At 37.9% G+C, this 26,124-nt stretch overlaps 1 protein-coding gene across 6 annotated transcripts in view; it reads left to right on the top strand.

Annotated features, from left to right (window-relative positions):
* ZCCHC2 (zinc finger CCHC-type containing 2) overlaps positions 1 to 26,124 on the top strand; it is a 45,712-nt gene that overhangs the window by 13,185 nt on the left and 6,403 nt on the right. For 2 of the 6 annotated variants that reach the window (XR_013956226.1, XM_080610391.1), the window contains exons 2-13: positions 2,693 to 2,804; positions 6,099 to 6,175; positions 8,501 to 8,572; positions 11,776 to 11,888; positions 13,592 to 13,686; positions 17,149 to 17,232; positions 19,045 to 19,102; positions 20,266 to 20,404; positions 21,901 to 21,965; positions 22,887 to 22,981; positions 23,498 to 23,626; positions 24,245 to 25,753. Coding sequence is in view for 5 of the 6 variants with exons in the window: in XM_080610391.1 (XP_080466517.1) it covers positions 2,693 to 2,804; positions 6,099 to 6,175; positions 8,501 to 8,572; positions 11,776 to 11,888; positions 13,592 to 13,686; positions 17,149 to 17,232; positions 19,045 to 19,102; positions 20,266 to 20,404; positions 21,901 to 21,965; positions 22,887 to 22,981; positions 23,498 to 23,626; positions 24,245 to 25,753 (2,548 nt within the window). In the remaining variant the exon portion in view is untranslated. The remainder of the gene's footprint in view (positions 1 to 2,692; positions 2,805 to 6,098; positions 6,176 to 8,500; positions 8,573 to 11,775; positions 11,889 to 13,591; positions 13,687 to 17,148; positions 17,233 to 19,044; positions 19,103 to 20,265; positions 20,405 to 21,900; positions 21,966 to 22,886; positions 22,982 to 23,497; positions 23,627 to 24,244; positions 25,754 to 26,124) is intronic. The other 4 variants (XM_080610395.1, XM_080610392.1, XM_080610394.1 and 1 more) reach the window with 4 other exon arrangements.

Below are 26,124 nucleotides of genomic sequence, written 5' to 3'. Positions count from 1 at the left end.
CAGAGCCAGTTAATCATAGTAGTAGTGCTTTTTATGGACAGTCTTAAATGAGTCACAGTTTTAACAGGGTAATTTTAATGCTCAAATGCCAGCAGTTTTGTGAATAATGCATGACCAGGAGTTAACAGTTGAAAAGTGAAGTACTTGAGTTTGGTTATGTCCACAGTTACTGTGAAACGTCTGACACAACAGTATCAGTGGGAGTTCTGAGGAGATCTGAAAGTGCTCTCCAGAGCATGCTTGTGGATATTTTTATTTTTTGTTTATTAACCTAAACTTGGAAGCGTGCTAAAGCTGTTAAAATGCAGTCTCAGTGATACGCAGCTATTTTCCCTTTTTATTCCATGTCTAATATTGTGCTCATAATTTATTAGATGTTTGAAGCATGAAATACTGTTTTGATAAGTTTGCTGAAATTGTTTACTGAGTGGCTAGGCACTGGTGTGAGTTTTATCTTGAGGAAATGAAACATTGTCTATATTTTAAATCTGATTGTTTTGAAACCTGAAATTACTGACAGGTAGGATACAAACCATACACTGATTTAGATGAAACAGCTAAAATGTCATTCAATTCTTCAGCCCACTGTAGTGTGATCTAAAGGCGCATAGATATTCACTTGCTAGTTGTGTACTGCTGTTGATGTGACTGATGAAATTAACAGGATGCCAAGGGCAGACTTGATGGCTGTGTACTTATTGGGTCCTAAATGAGGTGCATGTATTGTTAGGAGTTGCCACACTTGTACCAACCCTATAGAATCATAGAATCAGCTAGGTTGGAAAAGACCTTTAAGATCATCAAGTCCAATCGTTACCCCAGGACTGCCAAGACCACCATTAACCATGTCACTGTAGATGATAAAAAGCTGGTTTACTAAGATGAAGCCAGCTTTAGCTGGTACATCTGTCAAATCCGAAGAAGTTCATTGAAGAATTCTCAAACTGCAAGGGGATTCCAATGTCTTTTGACACCTCTGTGCTTCTTTATTCTAGTGTGCCTCATGTAACAGTCTTAGGGACTTCTGTACCAAACAACGTAACTAGTCTTGGCTGCTGGTTTGTCTCATTATGTTGCACAAGCCCTTCAGAAAAAAAGCCCCACATGTATTCTGGGACTTATTTCCAAAATCTTAGGCTTCCTGGATTTAAAAAGGAGAGAACTCTTTCAAGATTTGTGTTTTTCCTCTACCCATCTTTGGTGAACGTCTTTCAGTGGAGTCATGTTCTTCATCTTGAATGAGAGGAACAGACTTTGAACTTTCAGTACACATCTACTCCAAAAAAGTATTAATTTCTCCCAGGTATTTTATTTGTTGTATAGAGCTAATAATAAGATAGATATTTATTGACCTTCTAGTTTTCATGCAGACCAGTTGCTAAATATTTGTGGTGCATTAAATGTTGTCTGTTTAACTTGCTTCTTTTGAAAGCTTTCCTAAGAAACCTACCTCTGTTTTAGCTTCCAGTGCTTAATAAAAAACAGCATTTGTGGTGTTAAATAGAAAACCACCTTCTCTCCTCCTCTGTGTTGCTGCCACTGCTGCTATCATTGATACGATATTTACATATTGATGGCATTTAGGTACTTGCTAAGCTCAGATGTTATGCTACTTGTTACAGATAAATAGAGGTGCTTCACTTAAAATAGATTCACGAGTAACTTGCAGTGTTTCCTAGTTCTCTGTAGATACATCTTTAAAGGCAATCTGTTGTTTTCTTGAAATGTGAATTGTACTGGTCAGCTGGCAAACCCAGTTGCATCTGAAGTCTACATGTCTGGCAAAACATGGTTGCATCGGACATTTTAAAACGTTTTTGAATTCTAGCTTGGTTGGTCAGTTTGGTTTTTAAAGACCTGATCATTGAAGAACATGTAAATTGATACGTTTTTTATCTTAAGTTGGGGAAAACCGTGCAGACTTTTGTTACTCTAGAAAAGACACCTGAAGCCCATGCTCATCTAATACTTTTCTCCAATTTATCATTGTTAGCCTAGTTTGTTCTTTTTTCTCTTATTTGTCGTACATGTTTTCTTGTTCTGTCCCTCCTTATGCGCTGTGTTGAAACAGTAATAATTCTTGGCATATGGTTTTGAAGTCTGCATACAAATGTGGGGGGAGATGAGTTTTCAGTCTGTCCTTTTCCCCATGGAAGAGAGGGTGTTGATGGCAACTGGTTGCATTCCGAATGTTTAGTTAGTAAGATAATGTATGGATTTAGCTGTTAGGACCATATGTCCTGATTTCCTATATATTAAAGGTGTCAGGCTGAAGATAACGGTGCGTGAATATAATTGAGGAGAATATGTTTAGAGTGTAAGCAAGTAGATGACTTCACAGGTTAGTAATTGACAGATCATACTAAATGTAAATTAGTAATGAAGTTCTGAGCTGATGGTATTGTCCAGCTTGAGGAACCCTAAAGGCACATGATTTGTTCCTCACTCTGTTCTGTTTTTAAAACAAGGTCAGTGAGACACTGGAGGTTATAGCTGACATTTAATAAATAAATTTAAAAAGTAAGAACTGAAATGGCTAATGACCACCTCTTTGCCGCTGTAAAGAACTTCAGTTTTTTCTCCTGTAGAATACCAAATAAGGAACCTTTTTTTTTTTGTCATTTCTACTGTTTAATGCAAAGTTTGATAATACACTCCTAATAAGACTTTTTTTTCCCCCTTCTTAATTTAGAATGACTTTTCGCATAGTGAGTGCATGTCAAGCAATGAGACCAGTTTGCTAGAACGAACCACGACACCTCACGATGGACTGCCAATGGCTTCCCATAGACCTCAGCGAGAAGGTATATTTAAGATTTCTTTTGAAAGGGTTCTTTAATGTTAAACTGTCCTGGTAGTTGTAGAAATCTTCCATCTGTCTTGCTGTTCATTTGAATGAGAAACTGCAATGATTGGGAGGTTTAATAGCTGCTCTGCTGCTTATTTGGTCTTTTCTGTATTATAATAAGTTGTCATTCTTGTTTGCTGCTAACCACTAGTGACTGCATGCATGAAAATTGATTGCGGATGGGCTTCCTCCTGAAAAAAAGAAGTGGGATTTGCGAGAAACCAAGAGAATTTTAATGCAATTTTATTAACAATGTTTAGATTTTTTTTTAACCAAAACTTGACATGAAGATACTGTGAAATAGTGGAAAGCTTTTGCCACTTGATTCAATTGTATTTGATTAGTATTAAACCCCCCCCCAAAAAAATAAACACACATTGGAAGATTTTGTAGCAGTGGTAGTTTGGAGAAGTGAGAGGCTTTCCACAGAAGTCAGTCATCTTTTGGCTATGTTAGGGGGAGCATGAGAACAAGGCTTCAGAGAGTAAACAGAACTCTTCTGTGCAATTGCCAGCACAGTTTCTTCTCTTTGAAGAAATAAGCATTATTGAAAACAGATTTATTCTTTCCCTTTATTCTCCAACAAGATTAGCAAATCACTTCTCAAAATTAGTCTATGCTATCCTACAGATAGTGAAGAGCTGGCAACCTGGAAAAGCTATTGCTATTCCTTTTTTCTTCATGCATGTTGTTTGTCTGTACTGTGAAGATTTAACTGCACTTTGAAGGCAGGCAATTTGAGTTTTAATTCCTAGGGAAAAAAAAAAAAACAAACCCCAAAAATAAAAACCAAGCCAAAAAACTATGCAGGAGGAGATTGTGGCAGATGGCATAAACCAAGACTGTTTCAAATCCTTTTAGAGAGTTCAAAGTGTTCGTACTCACAAATTAGAAACTCTCTTTAGCAGTGCTCTTGAATTAAGTAAGGGAAGGACAGAAAAATTGAATTATTGAATCTAGCAAAGAGGTTAAATATTTCTGGGCGTTTGCATTATCATAGTTAGAAACTACAGTGAAGGATCAGAATAATTTTATGGTATTCGATATATATGTATGTGATAGAGAGTCTCTGCTTCAGAAATCTCCTTTGCTGGGTTAGAAATAACACTGATAATAAAATAGGGGTATTATTTCCAGATATCATAAATATGATTTTTAGAAATATTATACTTACAGTGAAAGCAGTGTCAAGCATACGTGCTTGACTTACTCTTCCTGAATGCATGTGTTGTGTCCAAAATAGATGTAGAGGTATAACATGCCTCACTGGCTTGTATACTCAAACATTTCTTCTCAGTGTAGCCATTTAGAATATTTAAAATGTGGTTATGGAAACAATTTTAAAGCTGCCTGTTGAAACTGTGGAACTGTGCAGCAACAACACTGTGACTACCTCTTGTATCACTATGATGAAACATGCAGCAACAACAAAAAGAAGTTAAGGAAGCTGAAGGTACTACCATGTGTAATAAAAGTTATTTATACTTGAGAACAAATACATTTAGCATTGAAAACATTGAATAATTTAAAATAAATATACACGCATTAGAAAAGAAGTTTGTCTTTGAATGTTAACGGTGTTAGTTTCCATAATTATGTATGTTAAATGTATACATGTAGTGAAATGCAACTTAAACCACTATTCTCAGTTCCAGCCATGGGAATCAACTTTTTAATTAACTTATAAATATCACCTGAGTTGATGGTATCAATTTTAACATTGGCCATTAGGAAACTTTACTGTACCACAGCTCATGTTATGCCATAGTCCTTTCCTAACAGGTAAAAATTAAGATCACTAATCATTCAGCTTTTCATGGTATATTGGTGTATGTTATTGTCTTGCATTCTTAGCTGATCTTGGATGTCTGCTTTGTAATAACTCATCATAGAATCATAGTAATCTTCATTAGCTGATAAAAATGAACTGATCTTCTAGTGCTCTGACTCCCAGGTAGAGGGTCACAACCAGTGTACACCAGCATACTCAATATTTGTCAGTCTTTCCACTGAAAGAACTGGAAGCTGTAACAATATCGTTAGGTTTATACGCTGGCTTACTATTCCTTTCAGGAAATTGCCAATACTTGCTTCTCTTAGAAATGGCATGTTTGATGGGGATGATACTTTAATTGTAACTTTAAAAAAACTGGCTGAAGATGTTTAAGTTATATGATATGGTAATTAGATAATCTCCAATAATAAACTTTGTAACATATACTTTTAGGAGGTTGATTTTTAAGTTTTTATTATTGTTGTTCTGAGTAGTTTCCACGTAAACATAGTTAAAAATTGAAAGGAAAACATTAGCTGGCAACAGCATCGTCCTCCCACCCTCCCACAAAAAAGAAGTAGTTTCAAAAGCATGGGAAGGAAGCATTGATGGTGTAGGGCTGGTCAAACCATCGTTTAAATAATTTTTTTTTTTTTACATGGAAAGATGTGTTTGTAAAGGAATAAAATTCGGTTGAATTCTTAGGCCAGCATAGCAGGAAAAGGGAAAAGCCCATCTCGGCTACATGAGAATTTTTATGTGGAGTATTACCTGAATAATGTTACGTGCCCTCAAGAAAATCTCCAGGCCCTGAAAGCCTTAGGGTGCTGCTGCATACCAGGTCACAGCTAGAACGTGCCTATTCCTGAATATGGTAGACTTACGGGCAGGAAATGTTAAAGTAGCAAGTACGTTAAAGTACCTTTGTTCCTTTTGAATTCGATTTGATGATACTCACTGCAGTATAATTGTAGTAGCCTTCTGCTTTTCTTCTTCATACTCTGGTTGCTAACTCTCGTTTCTATTTCCTTCAGGCGTTTCCCAAGCATTTCCTTCCACCTCAGTGCCTTTCAGAAATGTGGCTCTTCTGCCTCAGTTTGCTGTCATTACTACTTAATGTTTCAGATATGTGGATGTGGAAGCTTTTATCAGTGCTTTTTTACTTTCCTTTATCATCTTTTCACTTACAGTGGTTACATTCTTGTATTTATGTGACCTTTTGGCTAAGTAAGTTCTTCGGTAATGTACAGATTTCTGTTATCTGCAGTGAGGGTTTTTAGTCAGGCCAGAAAAATACGTTATAGAGAACAAGACTTCACCTGCCCCCTGCAGTTTGTTATAGAAAAATAGCATCTGAGAAAGAGTGGGGTTGTGTGAGTCCGTAAATAGCATTAGTGATTCTCAAGAGCAGCTAGGGAAGTAGCTACATTTTTAAACTGTAATTTTTGCGTGTACAATAAGGTGTTTTTCTTTCAGCTGTACACATTGAGAAGATAACCCTGAAAGGAGTACCAAGGAAAAGGGCTGACAAACATTTGGAGTACACATTTAAAGTAAGCAAATAACGTCCAGAATATTGAAGTAATTGTCTTAGTGATATCTGTGTATTGTAGATATATACAGCTTGTTCCAAATACCTGCTTAGAAGGCAATTTTGATTTAAGTTAGTCTCGAGAAATTTTTGGAATTATCCAGTAATTACAAAGAATTCTAAAACTAGGTAGTTGTTTGCTCAAGTGGCATAGGAATGAAGTTCTTGTGTCTGCAGCTGTATATTGCTTGGAGTCATATGGTCATCTTAGATCTCCTTCATGAATGTTTACCATAAGGGGACGGCTCCTGTGTATTTTTTACAAAACTAGGGGTTGGTTAGTTTGTTAAGGTGAAAACAAACAAGCTAAAAAAATGTCAACAAACTTGAAGGCCTACCTAGTATAGTCTTCATGTGTTGTAATAGCCAGAGGCAACATACAAAGCAATTATGTGAGTGAATTTTAAAACTGAAACGCTGCTTCTTACAACTTGGGAAGTAGTAAGCTTTCAGTATTGAGGTCTGGTATTAAAGATTGTAGGTGTTAAGTAATAGCTGCTAAGGCCTTTGGTGGTGATGTTCTAATTGAATCAAAGTAGTAATTTTTTTTTTTATCAAGGACTGACTAACACGAGTCATTTGGCCAGTAGATGTGAGTGTGGTAGTATACCAGATTTTAACAGAGAGTTAAATTCTACCTTTTTTCCCTCAACAAAAGAATGTTTCAGATCAAACATTATAACTGGCCATTTGACATGGGTTGTGGGAGCTCTTTGAAGAGGCAAACTTAAAAAAATAAGAAAGCTATTTTGAGCAGAAAACTGATGTATTGATCCCAAAGGTTGCTAGTGTTTTGTCTAAGTGGAGGTAAATTTAAAGTTTTGTATTTTCTGGTATTACTATAAGCTTTAAAGTAGTGTTAAATTGACATGTATACTATTTCTGATTTTGAAGTAAAGTAGTGGCAACAGACACTTTGTTGTTGATAGTGCCTGAAGGTGAAATTTGCAAACACTTCTACACTCTACTTTTGCTGAGGACAATAATGAGGAATATGTAGCTGCCAAAGGCTTAAAGGTTAACTTGCCCAAGTATTTCAACCTTGTCCCAATAGTCTGTGAACTGAGTACTAGGTAAAATACAACAGTAGGTAGGAGAGGCTTGTACAGAATGCTCATATGAATTCTTAACATTTAAAGTCACAAAACAGTTTTGGAAATTCAGCACTTAGACAGATTTGACAGTGGTTTTGAATTTCTTTGTTAAAGGGGGAATGTGGAGATATTCTGGGAAGTATTTGAGTAAACTTGAAACTCCTCCACCTCAATTCTTTGAGGAAAGAGTTTCCTCTCCTCATCTGTGCAGGTATATACTGTGCTCCTCACTGCAGATCATTTTGTGCTTGCCCAGACACTGCTTTTTAAAGGTATAACAGCAATTACAGTCATGGCTTTCCAACTGAGGGCACCAAGAGTAGTTGGCATTTCTGAGGACTAAGTTGAAGGCAGTTGGTGGTTGACATTATTCTGTCAAGTCTTGGGAGTAAATTAATGTTTATAATTGCCATATCCACTCCCATTGCACAGAATCTTCCCATGCATGTAGTGGGAATCTTAAGCCCAAAAGTGAGCTTAAAGCCAGGCAGCACTCATCTAACCAAGCTTACTTATTTTTTTCTCAAAATATGCATGTGAAGGTGCTGGTTCACTACTTGCATGTTGTGTCAGAACAATAAGCTACTGGAATTTTATACAAGCATATACCAAAATGCTGTCTGATTCTTGAATAACTTCTTCAGTAACTTTCAATACTTAATTGTACCTTACGACAACTTCTATACAACCATGTAAGATTCAAGCCTGAGGCAGATAAAATTAGTTACAGGCAAGAGAAACTGAGAATTTTTTTCCTCTTTTTTCTTTTTACTCCTGATAATGGCAGCAAAAGCACAATCCAGTATATCTGACCTACAAGTGCTTTTCTCTCGTACCTGGTTTTTGCAGTTAGTGATGTCTGATGATACAAGTCCCGTAATTACAGAGCCTTCTGCCTGGCTTCATTCTGACTCACAAAGTCAGTAATCTTCAGGGACTTTGTTGCATTCTTCTGAATTTGTTCATACTCCCTTTAGCCACAAATAACATGAAGGTGATCTTTAAAGTGTACCCTCACAATTAGTATATGTCTTTGAAAAAGCACACCATTATCCCTGTTTTGCCTGGTATCTGCTTACCTGCAGGTGTTAACTCTTATACTGAGATCATCAGATTTATGGAAATGTTAAGATCTAGCTGGTATGATATTTGGAAAAAGAAATGTTTTTCATTCTCTTTTCCTTGCTTACTAGGTAACCTGGTCTGATCTGTCGGTAACATGTGTAACAAAAACACATCAGGAGCTTCAGGAATTCCTGCTAAAAGTATGTATTGAATATAAAGGTAGTGTTTACACATCAGGTTTATAACTTCAGAAGTAGTGTAAGAGAGCTGTGATATTTAGGATGTAATTACAGAAACAAAGGCATGTTACCAGATTTTCGTACTTCACAATTGTATTAACCATTTAAAGCACATATATTGTGTGGTGGAGCAGCTTGACAGATGAAGAAACTCAACAGAGTATTTGGGGAGTTTCCCAGGAAGAGATAGTATGTCTCATCTGAAATTGCTCATATAGTTTTAATTGAACTACCATAACACTACCAGATGAGTTTTTAATATTCCCTGCAGAGTTAATGTACAAGTACAAGCACTGCTTGTTTACTTATTGGTGTCCCTGTTAGGATGACGTCAAAGAGTGCCATTTAGTTGTTTTGACTTAATGAGGCAGAGCCATAAGCATAATAGTTCTTAATTTTACTGTTGTATTCTTCAGTAGAACGAAGGCAGACATATTCACTGTCGCAAGGAGTTAAATTTGAGGCAAATGTGGCACCTGTTTGTGCCTGTATGTGTGTTGGAAAAAAAACAAGGTAAAAGTTCTTCAAGTTTTTCTCCACTTATCTTAAACAGGGAGTGTGTTTATGTGCATAGGCCACATGTAGGCCTCGTTAGTGTGATGACCTCAAACTGTGTGTTTCATTGCCAGTGTCTAATATTTTCAGTTCCACCTATTCTGGGAAATTCTGTATTTAAAATCCTCCCTGCTCAGGGCACTAATGAAAGATCTGTTTTGGGCATGTTTTGATAGCATCTGGTGTTCTTAACGGCAGTGTTAAGTGCAAGTGGAAAGCCATTTACTGTACAAAGGTCATTGTCTTGTGCACTTTTTCAGTTATCAACATTATATGTTCCATGTTGTAGAAATGAAGCAGTGAGCGTTTACTACTGCTTTAATCTACTTGAAATATCTAGTTTGAAGAGATTCCAGAGCTTGATTTGTAAGGATTTGAATTATGGATGGCCTGTCAGGTTGCAGATGGGATGTGCCACAACATAGACTACCTGCATCTGCTCCTGAAGAGAACCTTAAAAGCAGGACTGTCATACGGGATCCCATGCAGCTCTGAGATGAGTGTTGAACTGCATGGCTCTGGTTCTCCTACATATAAAGTAAAGAGGAACACCAGTTTCTGAAATGGACTCTCTAGTACCTCCTTGCTGCTGGGAGGAAGGGGAACCAGGAAAACAGACAGGATACAAAATATTGCAGAGCTGTCCAGCTTGACCGATGTCAGTTCTTCAGATGTGAAGTGTTCCATGTGCTGGCTTGACTGCTCCAGCAGAGAAGATGGCAGGACAAGAGGAGGATGGCCACAGGATGCTGTGAGCTTGCTGAGGTGTTCTGTGGAGAATGTGTGCAGCTGGAAAATGTATTTGGTGTGTTTTGGCTTGATAGCCATAAATAGAGAAGAGAGAGAGAATTGATAAATAAATTTATTTACTGTTAAATAAATTACTGTGCACAATTTTCTAGGGACAGGAAAGAATGATCAAAATACTTGATAGGAAATTCTAAGGTTGCAGGCGATAGAAGTGCTGTAACTGTAAAAATTGCTTCAGGATAGAAGCATCAGGGGGAAAAACTAAGGTAATAAATGGGATAACTTGGATGTTTTGTATTTAAAGAACACCTTCTCTTAGGTGATAAATATAAAAAGTTCTTTGCATGAAGGCAGTTACCCACACATGTGAAGGGACTAATAAGCCTGTCAGTAACAAGGGTATCTCATTACCTGAAGTTAAGATAAGTTAAGCACCTAATCTTGGGTTTGTATAACTGAATCTTTAACTACAGAAGGAATTGAATTATTTTTAATTAAAGTTTTAAAGCATAAAAGTTCTGACTGTTTCTGGAGACAAGTTTAAATACATAACACCAGGACAGGAAGCTTGCTTATTCCCACACTTCTGCAGGAGCTTTTTGGTACCTTTTGGTTAATACTGACTAATTCTTCAGTCAAAGTTCCTCAATTAATGCTTATTAAAGCCAAAGGAGCCAGTTAAGAATAGCTGCTTTCAGCACTTCTCTCTGGTTTTATATCTAATATACTTCAGGTGCTATAGCGCTGTACTGATCTAACACTAACAGCACCTGTCTGTCTGCATTCCAGAAGTTCCTTTTATGTATGCTACCAAGCAATTATCTACATTAGACATAGTGTGTCTCTATTAGTAGCACTTCATTCAGTGAAAGAATTACTTCGTGCTTTGCTGTTGTACCACTTGCAGGATGTAATATATCCAGCTGGCACTCTGGGTTGGGTGTATTCCAGATATGCAAGAGGAACATGCTGCTCCAGTGTAATTCACTTCGTGCTGTTGATCATAACTGATGGCGGATGTTAACAAGACTAGCAATAGCTTTTAACTTTAGGAAGAAGCATTTTTGCTATGACAGTTTACTTTTAATTGCCCCCAAGTTAAAATATTTACAAATATATGTGCTAATGTATTTGATCAGCTTTAATGTACTTAAAGGCATTATTTTGGAAGTTGTAAATATGAAAAATTTTTGTTGTAGGGAATATTTTTCATTTGAAACAGACTTGCTTTTTAGTAGCAAGAAGTTCACCTTCTGAACTAGAACATTGGAAGATCTCACTTTGTAATAGTGCATTGGAAACACAATGAATTTTTGTGAGAAGCTTCAGTATTAATAGCAACCGGAGAAGGACTTGCTATTGATTAATTTCTGTGTTGCCCACTGAAGTCTAGTGTATTATAAAACTGGAAAAGTTTCCTTTATACTCCTGTTTCTTTAAAATAATTTAATCTAGCCAAGTAATGATAGTGAGTACTATGCATTTGGTCCTCTGTGGTAAATTTTTAATGTTATTTTCAGACTTACTTTCTGTGTGTGAAAGATTCAAAGAAATATATCAAAATAGGCAGTAAATTACTCTGGAAAAAGACATATTTTTGGTAAATTTCTGAATGTAGCTCTTTCAAATAGAGCTTTAAGCCGTCTTAACAGCTGGGTTTGATGTGAGGATTTACAGCAAAGTGTTTCTTTAGCAAAACTAAATTATGATGATTTGTTGTACCTTTGGTCTGTAAATTACCTTACTCAGACTGGAACAACGGAGTTTCTTGTTGATGCCAAAAGGTATAAAAACTGATGGTGATCAAATGCAGATTTAAAATGCCAACTACTCATTTTACACAATAACCTTTTTCTCAGCTCCCAAAGGAACCATCTTCTGAAGCATTTGACAAGACTATTTTAAGAGCACTAAATCAGGGGTTTCAGAAGAGGGAAGAACGAAGGCATGCTGATCTTGAGCCCATAATCAGGTAAGTATTTTAGTAAATAACCTGAAATGTATCACCTGAAAAGTGATCGAAGTCAAGCTCAACTTTTAGGGACAGTGGCAATTCTGCTGCCTAAATACAGTTTGTGAAGAAAATGGGAAGGCAGTGATGGAATATATACTCCTGACTCTTTTTCTTCTTTTTGTCTTTAAATTGAGAATCTTACTGAAGTTTAATGGATTACTTCTTTAGAAGTAATCATACAGTTATGAGAACTTGGAGCCTGTATGTTCTAATTTTATGACAGGATAGAGTGAGAGAACAGAATTTGAAAAGAATAAATAGTAATAGTGATGTGTGTATATAAAATAAAATGTAGCTCATGCATTTGTAAGAAAATAGCCTGTACCTCATAACCTACTATTTAGTGATGAGAGTACTTGCTGCATGTGGGCCTTGTAGGTCAAACCATGCAACTCAGAACAGCAGTCTGAATTTGGGTGTGCCTCCCTGTTCTTTTGTCACTACAAATGTCTTCATATGTTCTTTTCTGTCAGGGCTGTTGAACCTTACTCAGAACAAATTATTAATCAGATTAGGCAGCATCTCTTGAGTTAGGGTACTTGTTGAAGTAACAGGCACTGCTTTTCAAGCTCCTGCTCAGGATTTACTGCGAGTCCAAGCATATCAGACCTTTGGGCTTTGTCTTAATAGCTTAGCTAAGAAAGATATGGAACCACTGTGTGCCTCAACCTTCCACTTCTCAGTTTTCTTTTGTTTTGATCAGTAATTGTATTTGTCTGTCTTTATTGGATTGATTGTCAAGCCAAAAACTAAATCTCTGCAAACAGTTTTGGCTAATAAACGTTCTGTTCTTAAATGGACAAACTTGTTTAATAGAGGTTTACTGAAAAGGATGTGTTGAAATACAAGAAAGGCTGTAAAGCCTTACTTGCATAGTAATTACAAACCCAGGAGATTCAGTTTGAGGGTAACCTTTGAACATATCCAACCATGTTATAATATGGAACTAGAATCACAGTTTGCAAGTTATGTTCTGGCTATACTGAAATTCTGTGTGAATACCCAGAACTGGGTAGTGCTTCCTGGAAAGCAATAACTGAAAACTTGGTGTGGCGTATAAAAACCGTTCATTCTTAGCCTATTTTCGTATCTGAAGCTAATAGAGTTTGTCATGACCTGGGAGCACTGAGTCTGGGAACAGACTCAGGCCAGTGCAGAGCAATATTGAGAATCCCACCCTTTGCTCTTGGAGATAATTATGAAACTCAAATACTGATATTACGGGTAAATTCATCTTTGTATTTAACCAAATAAGTGTATTTAAGGAAGAGATTAATGGTTTTAGGAAATATAATGTTTTAAAAAAAGTTCAAATATAAGGTCCAGTGCTTTTTGACTCAGTCCAAACTCTTCTTTAATGAAGTGTTACCAGTAGCTAAAACATTTGAATTGGAATGGCTCAAAAGCACATGGCCTTTTAAATTAAAAGAAAATCAGTCATACCAGTCTCTTGTGCTGGCTGTACTCCCACCTTGCACTAGCACTGAACAACAAAGCTCAAAAGTAAGATGTAACATCATTTATGCTAAACATGCAATTCAGAGTGTTTGGACTTCCTAAGAACTGCCTACTTGGCTCTTAAATGGTACTGTAGTAAATTTTTTTGTATTCTTCTTATGGAATATTACTTGCAGTTTAACAAACTCTCACTTAAATTTCAGGCAGCTATTTTCAAATACATCGCAAGCTTTTCTGCAGAATCAGAGAGTATACAACTTCTTCCAGTCAATTTCATCAGAATCTTTGCACACTCACAGTAAGAAATATCCCAATGCTGTTTTATATAACAAAATGTCTGTAAAAAGCTATTCTTCCTGTTGTGCCTAATTACAATATTATTAATTATGTGTTCATGTTATATTGTATTCTGCTGATGGTATTTGAACTCTCCGCCAATGAATACTCACTTCAGCAGATACTTTTGACAGTGGGAACATGCCATCTAGCATCAGCTTCTGTTTTTTTAATTTCTTTCTTCTCCTCTGTACCATCATGCTATTAAAATAGGTTATTATGAATTGAATCTGTGCAACAGTTTGGGACTTTTGCCTTTTAAAAAAAATCTTAAATTTTGGAACAAAAAAGCTTAATCTGACCCAAACTATCACATCTGTTTTTTATTTGGTTTCTGTCATAGATGAAGCATTTGTCTTGATATTAAACTAAGATTTGTTTTGGATACATGCTACATAAATAATGGGATGGCCCTAATTTCAGAACGTACCAAATCAGAATTCAGGATGCAGAATTCAGAGTGCAGAATTCAGAGCATTTGCATTGCAGAGATTTCTTTGGTGGACCACTTACCTACTTGCGTATTACAGATTGTTTGTGTGACCTAAGCTTAGCTTCTTTGTATGGATGCCCTAGGATGTGGTCTTTGTTTCTGTTGAATCTTTCCTTCTTTCAGTGCATGCTCTATACCATAACAATTAAGGCACTGGCTGTGGGGCCACTGCCTCAGAAGTTACAGAAGATATTAGTGAGGATTTGAATAAGTTGGGAGTTTTCAAACAGACCGCTCATATGAGCTTGGAAGAAAATCATGGAATGAGGGCTGACTTTAATTTGAAATGATGTGTGTGATTGTGACAAATGCATTCTTTCCATGTTGAGATAGAGGCATTGTGATTAGGGTAGAAGCTGTAGTTCATTTTGTGCCCTTTTTTTGTTTAGTAACACTTAGGACATTCTTACATGGTGGTTTCTTGAAAATGTTAAGATAATGATGTCCAGTATGGTTGTGAAACTGGCTGGAATTTACTGCTGTGAAAAGTGTCACAACTTTGTTGCACTTAAAAGACTGAATGGGGATGAACAAGTTTCCAAAGTCCAGATTCATGTTAATGATAGGCACACTGCACAGGGTGTGCATATTTTAGTCTGCAGACTACGTCTCGGTGGGGAAGACTTGCAAATACATTGTTGTATGTGATTGTAATTTGAAATGGTCTGAAAAAGAACCAGTGCCAGGTTCCATCATGATAGACTTGACTGGGTTAGTGCAGGGCAGAAATATCTGCAGGGTAGGTAGATCAGAAGGGTAAAATGGTTAAATGTCAGTTCTGCAGGAAGTCTTACAGATTATAATGTGATCATAAATAGGAGCTCACTTTTATAGTAATAAGTAATTGGGTACATGAAAGTTCGTGGGAACTTCTCAGATGTAGAATACATGACAGACAGGGTGAGGAACTGTTTAGCAGAGAGGAGGAAAGACTCCAGTGGAAGTTGACTTAAGTCTTCAAATACCAAAAAGTCATCGTGTAAAGAAGATGATCTGTTCTCTCTGATGGATAAAACAGAAAACATGGGGCTTAACTTGCTATGTGGGAGACTAGGGCCACGGGCAGACTGAGAGTCTGGTGATTAACAGACAAGTCCAGAGCGCTGAGGCAGATCTGAAGTCAAAGCAGAAGTACAAGTCAATAGGTCAGGGTTAAGAATGGGATCAGCGAGGTACATGTCCAGGCACAGGCATGGCTGCAGTGCACTTCAGGCAGGGATGTGAACACACATGTGGATCTCAAGCAAAAGGATGGAGTCTCCAGATGGGGCCTCTTGCCAGTTCTTTCCCCAGCAGTCTCATCCAGAATTGCAAAACTGCGCTATATCAGATTGGATCTTACCCACAGACAGGTGAAGCTGTTGGAAGGGCCGGGCAAGAGTTTGCCCAGCCCCCTGGTGTGGTTCAGGGCCCTGACATTGAGTTAGATATTAAAACAACTGAAGACAAACTGTGTGATAAATTTAAGCATAGTGTTTCTTTTGAGAAGGAGGACTGGGTGACTTCACTGGGGTAGCTCACAATCACTTTTCCTAAGCCATCTTCCACTGGAATCTTTCCTCCTCTCTGCTAAACAGTTAAGTTCCTCACCCTGTCTGTCATGCATTCCAGGCTAACAGAACCTGTACTAAGATAAAAGCACTCATCCAGCTCATTGCCAAAATCACAGTTAAGTTGCTCATGAGGTGTGTTTTATTGGTGGCCTCTGTGTTTTTCTTGGTTTCCAGTTTGGAATTCTAGGATTCCTGCTAATACTTGCAATTGAAAGTTAGCTTGTGGTGGCATATTTTGACTGTGGTGACTATGTTGGGAGAGGGGGAGGAGGAGGAACCATATCTTTCAGAAAAATCTCCTCATAGTTCTCAAATCAGATGTGCAGAATTAATTGGCAACAAAGCATTTGTGGCTTAAATTGGCCTTCAGTCGCTATTTAGTTGGGGATAAAAATACCTCTTCACGGAAATACAAAAATATTCACTGTTTCTACAGGATATGTGGAATCACATTCTATGTTTAGTGATGGGTATTTGTACCTTAAATAATAGTTGGGATCTCACACTGAATAGTAAGCGTAATCATGCCGCCATGGTTCCATTAAGGAGGAAATCAGTTAGCTCCCTCCTGGTTCACAACATCAGTTATTTTAGACACTTTCAGGTTGGAGTACCTGTTTGATTCTGCAGGCTTCATTAGAGCATGATTTCTGGGGTCTTAGTATCTTCAGTTCAGACAATATTCAGAAGGATCTTCCTAATAGTATTTCAAGTTCCTAAGCAACAGCTTTCAGATGCTTTTACCTGCACTAACTTGGAACTTCTTCAGAGGGAAAGAGTAGACTCCTAGAGTTAGATTAATTATTATACTAAATCCTTTTTCAGGGTATGGCAGTGGTATTTTTGCAACAAAACTGTTAGTATTATTGCCCCTTCTTTTTCCATCCTGTCTAGCATAAAAAAGCAAAAATTGTGCATGAATGCTGTGTTAAGGACACTAGGAGGTTTTAGCCCAAATTAAGTCGCTTTCTGCAAGTGAATGATTTGATAATGGAGGAGTGCAACTTGTTGCAGAAGAATTCTAGTAACTAGAATTGGTCCCCTCCCATTTCCTGCTGTGACAAAAAAAGAAAAAAATATCTAAAGTGCAGGATATAGAAATATTTCTAATACTGTAATCACAATCCCAACCTTTTGGAATTGCATCACAGCTTTAAAATTGTTTTGCACACTCTTTAATAAAAATAAAAGTGTCTCCATGGAGCCTTTACTCCTGGAGATTGCCTGTTTTGAAGGAGATGATGTTCAAATTATTGCCACATGTAAACCAGTAAGTTCAGTCTTCCATTTCCCTAGCTTCCAGTTTAGTGCAGGCATTGAGGAATTGTGTAGTTGCTCAAGATCTGTAAAGTTACTACATGAACTTTATTCTCTGCAGGTAACTTACAACCCTCTTTGAAGATGGTTAAGGCACCAGAACACTTCAAGGAGGACAGTTCAGAAGCTTCAAGTCAGGAGGAAGGTAGTTGTGTACCTAAAGGTGGTTCTTCTGTGAGAAATTTGACCAAACTCAGTTCTGGAAATCATAGAGTTGACTCATTTCTTCATTGGTACAAAGCTGAGAGATTTGAATGAAATCTGCTTATGTAAATGAAGAATTTCTGTACATTTCAGCAGTTTTCTTAGGAGGTTGCTGTATAATTCAAGGAGTGGGAGTGTTTATAGACAGCTCAGAAGCAGAAGCTCACAGCTGTGTTGAGCAACCAGGAAGATACACTTTACAATTTACTTGAGCCAAGATTGTTTGTAGGTTTTCATGGCTTTACCTATTCTTCAGTTAGTGGAGTTCAAAGTTGAGTGCAACATTTCAAGAGTAGCAGACTGTTTTGCATTAAATGTGCCAAATTTGTCTAGCTTTTCATTTTACATAGGATGCTCAAGTTTTCTTATTCTTAACCTATGCTGCTTTTATACCCTGGACTGTTAATAAGATCTGTTTGGGACTGTAGTGAGTGTATTGATTACAGTTTGAAAGCTGGTGTATTCCACATACCTTAAAAACAGTTCACATGTGGAAGCAGCAGCATAGTGGCTAGTCAGTAATGTCGTTCTGAAAGGAATGCCAAGTTTTGCATTGTTTTTAATAGTGAACAAGTATGAGCTCTTCTGGTAGGTGGAAAGGATGAGAAATGGGAGTGCAAGGTGAACACAGACCACCGAACACTTACAGTAGCTTTCACAGGATGACACCACTCTTATCCTGTCACACATTAAGAGCTAGTAAGAAGCTTGCAGTTGATCTCATGTGCAATCAGTAATCCATATACAGAGTCCAGACAGTTTTTTCATATTTGAAAAGAATCATTGCTGTATTCTTCTTCAGAGTTTAGAACACACCAAGTAAATACAGAGCGTATTTGGAAATTCCTCCAGTAGTGTTTTATATACTTGGCCTTAAAAAAAAAAGACAAATCTGTTCATCTGGTGAAACTACAAATACCTTTCAGAAAAAACTTTGTCATTTTAGTCAAGTACTACCAGAAGTTTAAAAATTGTGGTGGTGTGAGGGGTTTTTGTTTGTTTTGGTTTTGGTTGGGATTTTTTAATTCCCCCATCATAATTTGGCCTTATGTATGGCATTCAGAGGAATTCAGGCAAAGTGAAAGCTACTAAGAAGATAAAGACCATCCACAGTTGGAATCAAGAAAAGTTGCTTCTGTTAAAATTTAATGGTTGCCTTAAAGAAGAGGGTAGACCATGTCTCTGAAGTTCTTGTTTCTTGTTTGAGGCAGTATCTCTTTCTATGTCAAAGTAGTTTGTAAAGCTTTACTTGCATAGTGAATTTTTGAAGTTCAGAATTCAATACTTCTGTGCGAGGCTTGCCTTCATTTGCTATTCAGAACGTGCAACACCATTCTGAGGTGAATTTTAGCAGTTCAGAAAAAAAAAAACCGAGCAAAATTCTGTACTTCTCTGACTGAATCCTTTCTTCTCTCTCCATCCCTTCATTCTGGGTGATATTCAGTCACACATTTAGTCCTTATGATTAAATATAGTGATGAGCAAACATAAATGGTTGTTATAGTTCCTATTTTTCTGTTTCATTCTACTGTGAAATGGAAGGTAAAGAGCCTTGATTATACTGTCTGTTCAGACTGATCTGTCCTCTGTGCAACACCTGTTAATTTCAGCACTGTAAATTAAGCCTAGCCTATTTAATGGAGATGTTTTCTATTGAGTGTCTGATAGTGATGGGCAGATGAATTTGTTGGATTGACCTAAAAGGAAGTAGGAATTGCTATTGAAATTATGCTTTATTTATTTTTTTTTCCAGATGTAATGCAACACACAGCAGTTCATAAGAAACATAATGGAAAAAGTCCTGTTGCCAAGTAGGTACTAGGATGTAATGTGACCATGCTACGTTTCTGAACTTGCTTATAACTCTGTAGTCAGGGGCTTGTGTCTGAGACCTTGGGTTCTCACCATTTCTTAAACTGTTTTTTTCATGTCTTACTGTACATCTTTTAAGTAGTTTGAGCACTTATGTCCAGACGTATTTGGTAAGTAGCTATTGGACCTTCAGCATGTCACATGCTTTGGAGTGAGCTAGATTTCTGCCATCTGGGAACTGAGAATCGTTTCATATTGCAGTAACCTTCATGAAACAGCTTGCCAACAGCCCTAAATTAAAAGGCACTTTGAATTATAAGCATAAGTATGTTGATAAGTACTTGAAAGTGTTAACTCCTCCCCCCGGCCCCTGCATGCAGATAGTAGTAGGGCATGGTTTTGTATGATAGCTAAAAGGTTTATAGGCTCATGTGCCCTACAGACTCTATCCAGGACCCTGACTGTTTTTCCAGCAGTCTTTGTTGACCAGTGCTCTCAGACCAGCTGTTGTTAAGAGAAGCTTCTGTGGAAGGCATCATAAGGTCCAAAGTAAATGCCAAATGCAGCTGCCCTTTCCCAGCACTACTCAAAGCTAGCAATCCTGGTTTCCAAGCACTACTCAAAACTAGCAATCCTGAAGGTAAAAATACAGAGCAAGCTGACTATTTTGAAATTCAAATAAACACAGCTGCAGTATGATCTGTAAGTAGCCATGCGCTCCTTTTCTTAAATGTCTCATGAATTGTGAAATAAGGAAGTAATTCCAGCTTTGTCATTCACAATAAGGAACAAAGAAGATGAATTCAGAATACATTTTTATCTGGAAAATTTCCCCGCGTTTGGTATGAAAAAGGCAAACAAAAAGGCTGTGTGCAGAAATATCCATGGAAACTCTTCACCTAAGTACTGGTTTTTTTTAAAAATTATGTTCTGACTTTTGTGTCAAATTCTAGTAGACAAATGAAAAAGGAACTCCAGTTACATTCAGATCGTTAGTATCATTTTAGAGCACAAGGATTTTAGAAGCAATGTCTTGAGAATTGCTAGGGTTTTCTGAAAGCAAAGTACTGCGGTTTCCCAACATGATGCAAAACTGCACAGTTGGTAGGAAAAGCCTGCAGGCTTGTTCACATCAGCATAACTTTTTGGTTTTTCCTTTCAGCAGCACTAGCAGTGCAAAATGTTCTTCACTGGATAGCCTTAACATACAGCACTCTGAGCAAAATGGGGTAATGGACTGGAGAAGAAAAAGCTGTATTGTCCAGCAGCACCCAGAGCACTGTACAAACCTACTTGACCAGGTACGATGCTGTTTTTTATTTAAAGCAATGTTCTGAGACACTTGAGAAGACTGTCCACTACTCCTTTATGATGAGATTTATCTTTAAAGGATGTAGAGCCTTGCTGAGTTGTATAAATAAGTGTTGAAGTTCAAGTTGCTACTGACTTTGCTTTATTAAGAAAAAAATCACCATTATTACTGCTCTCTCATAAAGTTGGATATTTTGTTTACGGATTTGTAAATAAAATTTTCCAGTAGGATGTAAGCAATCAGAAAAGACTAGTATTCATTTGTAATCAGACACAGAATCCTGTTACTTTAACATAATTATCAGAGAGAATTTCAGAACACCTGGGGAATTTCTGTGTTACTGCAAAGAACAAACTAGAAGCTGTATTAATAACTAAACCATATTAATGCTACAGTAGCAACAACAGGTTAAACATTCTTTCTCTTACCTGCATTATCTATGTAATTTAAGCATTAATCTGTGTTGAAAAAAGTTAATAGCTAGGTGCATATACAATTTTTGTGAGATTTGTGTCTCCTTAATGATTGATTTTGGGGTGAGTATAGTTGAGAAGAATAATTACTTGTAAATAAAATCACCTACTGAAATTGAGGAAAGGTTGTTCACTGCTTACATCTGAAACCTTGAGTGTCAGAATTGCTTAATAGTACTCCTATTCTACAAGCAGAATTTGCAGAATTATTGGTTATTATGTGGGGAATAGCAAGCCAAACAAAAGCAATTTCCGTATTTCACAAAGCAGGGTAATGAGCTGAGATTTGCTTCTGAAGATGAAACGGTAGACTGTGTCAAAGCTTGACATACTGCAAGCTTGAGGCAAGAAAAAATTAATATGCTAAAGAAGAGGAGAAGCCACTTCATATTTAAAGGATGTCCAAATACAGCATATTCAGACAGAGATTGTTTCTAGGTTTTCAAAGATTTCACTCCTTTGCCAAATACGAGATATTACTAGCAGCTAGTAATAGTATACTTAAAGAATTATGCAGTTGGTATGTAATTTCTTGCGTGCTTCTAGGCTCTATTCTAGAGTTAAGTTTAGCAGCAACCTCTAGTTTAAGGCTGGGTACCTGCTTTGTCACTATGTAGAAATAATTTGCCACGTGTACTTCCCATCCCTCAACATCAAATAATTCCACCTATATCAGTAAATTCTGTAGCCTCTTAAGCCTTGTGATTAGCCTTTTTGGTGGGTATGTGAAGAAACATGTTTGGTTTTATCGTCAAGAGGGAAAACAGCATGCAACCAACCATGTGATTGATATCTTTGGCATATTTGCAAGTAGTGATTTGCTGAGTGTTTTGCTGGTAATGGCATAAACATAAACAAGATGCGTTATTCTAAAGTCGTTGTTCATATGGTTATAGCACATGTGAGCACACCAGTTTTGGACTCACAGATCTGTCAGTCTAAGGGGATTTTTTATTGGCTTTCATAATACAAATTCTGTTGTTTGACTGTCATCTTTGTATTTTCTGTCTAGCATACAGTGGAAAAACGAAGTCTGTCTACAGTGAGCAAGAAGAAAGGAAAGCCACAGCTGGAAAAGTAGGTTTCAATGTAACTAGTAATGCAGAAATAGTGTAATGCATTCACTCTGATAAATGGAGAGTCTACAATCAATTAGGTGCTTTGTTTTGCTATTGTGGAACAGGAGCTGGCATATTTTGAAGCCAGTCTACATAAAAATCCTTATTTTCTCTTCTGAAAAGAGGTAGTTCGAAAAACAGAATGTAATTGTGTACATTCATTTCTCAAAATATCAGTTGTCATTTAGTGACAAAATAAAGGAACAGGAATAGATTCTTCACTGATACTGAATTGCCTTTTCCCCTTTACATTTATTTGAAAGTTAAAAGGTATAAAGCTGTCCAGAAAACACTGCAAATCAAGTAAGAATTGACAGCAACCTTTAACCTTATGCAGTGGGTGTAACTTGCTGAAGTGTTTTATTGAAGATAATTTGCACCTCAGAGGGCTTCAGAACTTCGTATGGGATACACAGTCCTGTATTGTGAGGAAGTGAAAACATTTCCACCCTTACCTAATACTCTGCCTATTTCCAAGTCGGCTTTTGTTACTCTGTAGCCAGATGCTTTTTAGACTAGCCTGGTGTACGGCTGCATTACACACATCAGCTTGCAAAGATGACTTTAGTGTCAGCTGCACAATTACTTTTTTGCGTGTTTTTATTTAGTGTTCAGTAACACTGCTTGCAGTTTAGTTCCTGGTACGTTGCCCTAACAGCCTTTACCTGTTTGCTTATTATGTACATTTGTTGTTATAGCTATTAAATATACGTTTGTTGTTATAGCTATTAAATATACATTTCTGGCCTGGAGTCATTGCCTTTGTTTACAGTGGCATTATATGTTCATTCATGTTTGCTTATTTGTGCCCATGCATTTGGAAAAACAAACAAACAACAAAAGCCCCCAACAAAACCAAACATGACTATTAATTGCACAGGGAGAAAGCAAAGAAAACTGACTGCCGGTTGAATAACAGGACTAATGGAGTTAGAGTTGCAGCACCACAGCACATCCGTACAGGAACAGCAAAAGGTAAGATGTTTTTTCCCAAGGTGTTTGTAAGAAACAGAATTTAAGGCTTTGCAGATTTATTCACTGTTCTGCTGTAAAGGGAAAATCACAAATCTGAAATCTGTTTCAGTACAAGTCAGCATGTTGGTTGCCTGGTCTGGGATTTGACTTGCTGTGTAGAACATGCTAGACTGAGTGTTCTGTATGCAATTGTTAAGGTATGTATCTTCATACATAAATGGAAAAATACCAGTAAAATCTCCGTCAAGTTGCTTTATGTGGAGTAGTAGTTGCAGAAACAGTTACTGTTAGGCTACCTCATAGGAAATTTAGCAGTTTGAGTGTGTGGAGCACCAGCATCTTGTCATTAGTGACTAGTCCTGAATGCTGGGAGCTGGAATGCTCAGAATATAGGAGACAGATGCAATTAAGTAGGAACAAATAAAAATCTGAACTAGCATGAGATGCGAGCAAACCAAAATAACCTCACTTCCATATACTGAGATTAAAAATAAAAATTCCAATTTTTATTTTTAGATCTGAATTTGGATGTTGGATCCGGTCATGATACGTGTGGAGAGACATCATCTGAAAGTTACAGTTCTCCTTCAAGTCCACGACATGATGGGAGGGAAAGCTTTGATAGTGAAGAAGAAAAAGACAGAGGTTGTATTTATGGCGAGTGTGCATGAACGTCTTTTTTCCTAGACCAATCTGTTGTATTAATTTTAATGAGGTTCTCAGTTTTATTAGCTGCTTCTATTTCTGAACTAGCCACAGAACACATTTTGCTTTGTGGGTTTCATGACTCAGCAGAGGCATAGCTGTCTTGAGATATTTCAGCAGTACAGTAATGAGAAAAACTTCAGCATGAAAAAGATTGGGTTTATATCAAGTTCTGTGTGGCATGTCCGAGAGGTCCTTCTTTTTGTATTGACAGTATAATTTGCCACTTCTGCCACATTTGGGTAAGCTGTGTTAATGACTTTCCAGGTAGATGCAGATTCCTAATTCAGTCTGTGTCCTACTCTTCACGTTTGCAGATACACACAAGTCAAAAGCACAGTAGCTAGTTGGGCAGTTGGATATAGGCAGGTGGTGGAGATTGACTTAGCTTGATTTGGGTGAATGAAAATGAACCTCAAAGTTGTTACTATTCAGGAGGATGTAACTATCATTTGTGTCACAAAACTTAGGAGGTTTTATGTGGATAAATGATTCCAGGGCATGACTATGTTGTTTCAGATTCATTCTTCTGACTGGCAAATGCTTGTGTCTCCACAGATACAGACAGCAATTCTGAGGACTCTGGGAATCAAAATACAACTAGGTTTACAGGCTACAGTGCTGTCAGTTCATCAAATATGAACAAATCATCTGCTCAGATCTCTTCGGCGAATAACGAAAATGGAAGCCTTTCAGAAGATCCTTTGAATGCAAAGTTTCAACATATTTCCTTCATGCCTGCCTTACACTGTGTGATGCACAGCACTGCCCAAAAGCCTGAAGCAGTTGTCCCGCCACCCATATCAGCAGATGGTAAAACGATGGGAATGCTTGTTACCACGCCTGTTGCTGTCTCGCCAGTGAGAGAGTCTGCAAATTCACCTCCTGGTGGAATGGGCCCAGTAACCTCTGGTGAACCTGAGAAACGCCTTGAGCTGATGGCTTCCCCTTTGCCAGTCCCATCCACTTTCCTTCCACATTCTGTCCAGCCTGGTAGCCCTGCTTTGCATTTGGCAATACACAGATTGAAAATGCCCTCTCCACAGGGATCATCAGAAAGTTGCACAGTTAATGGACCACAGCAGCCGACAGGAAACTTAAGTATTGGATCACCAAATACTGCCTTTATCCCAGTCCACAATCCGGGTAGTTTCCCAGGATCCCCAGTTCCTACTACAGATCCCATCACAAAACCTGCAGCCCAGGTGGTAGGACTGAATCAAATGGTGCCTCACATTGAGGGAAACCCAGGAGCAATCCCTCAGCCTACCAATCTAAAGGTAGTTCTTCCAGCAGCTGGTCTCTCCACAGCAGCACCACCACCTCCACCAGCTTCGTACGCTTTGCCAGGCAGTCCTCATGCTACCAGTGTGTTGCCCAACCAGAATACAAATGTGCTAAACACTGTAGCAACTTCCTCACCACCTCAGTCTGCTGGTTTAGGTGTTGGTCAGGTCCAGTCCACTGTTCCTCCTGCAATACCTACACATACGCCAGGCCCTGCCCCTAGCCCGAGCCCTGCTCTAACACACAGCACTGCACAGAGTGACAGCACATCCTACATAAACGCTGTTGGAAATAATAACACTAACGGGACAATGTTACCTCCACAGCAGTTGGGATCTGGTCCTTGTGGTTCTTGTGGACGTAGGTGTAGCTGTGGGACCAATGGAAGCCTTCAGATTAATAGCTATTTTTATCATAACCCACTTCATGGACAAGTCTACAGAGTTCCATCTTTCTTCACTCTGCCATCACTTTGCAATGGCAGCTACCTCAATCAAGCACATCAAAGCAATGGAACACAACTTCCTTTCTTCCTGCCTCAGTCTCCATATGCAAATGGGCTTATGCATGACCCAGTGATGGGGAGCCAAGCCAACTATGGTATGCAGCAGATGGCAGGATTTGGGAGGTTCTATCCTGTATATCCAGCACCTAACGTAGTTGCCAACACAAATGGGTCGGGACCCAAGAAGAATGGGAACGTTTCATGTTACAATTGTGGTGTAAGTGGACACTATGCGCAGGACTGTAAGCAGTCATCCATGGAGGCCAGTCAACAAGGTAATCATGATAACTCCCAACGGACTTGCTTTTGAGTTTAGCAGTTTCTCTTTACCTTTCTGAATGTGCTGTTTCTGGTCTTGCAGAAAGGTGTGCGTGTGTGTGTATGTTTTGTGTAAATGGTTGTGCACTAGTGACCTGCTCTAAAACTGCAAGTATCTTATCTCTGCCTGAAAATTCTGAAGACCAGTGCAAGGGAACGGGGCTCTCAGCGTGGAGTTGAAAATGGGTGTGATTCAGAGCTGGGAAGTCAAACTGTGTCAGTCCTAAATTGTTCTTTTTTCACTGGCTCGTTTGTGGCATCGTGTTGACTCTTGCATGTTGTTTCAATTTTTGTGTTCCTGATCAGTGGGGTTTTTAAGAGAATTCAT

Source organism: Psittacula echo (genome assembly GCF_963264785.1).
Source record: "Psittacula echo genome assembly, chromosome: 2".
Taxonomy (NCBI): domain Eukaryota; kingdom Metazoa; phylum Chordata; class Aves; order Psittaciformes; family Psittacidae; genus Psittacula; species Psittacula echo.
Note: the sequence above shows the minus strand (reverse complement) of the source record. Positions and strands in the feature narration are given on the sequence as shown.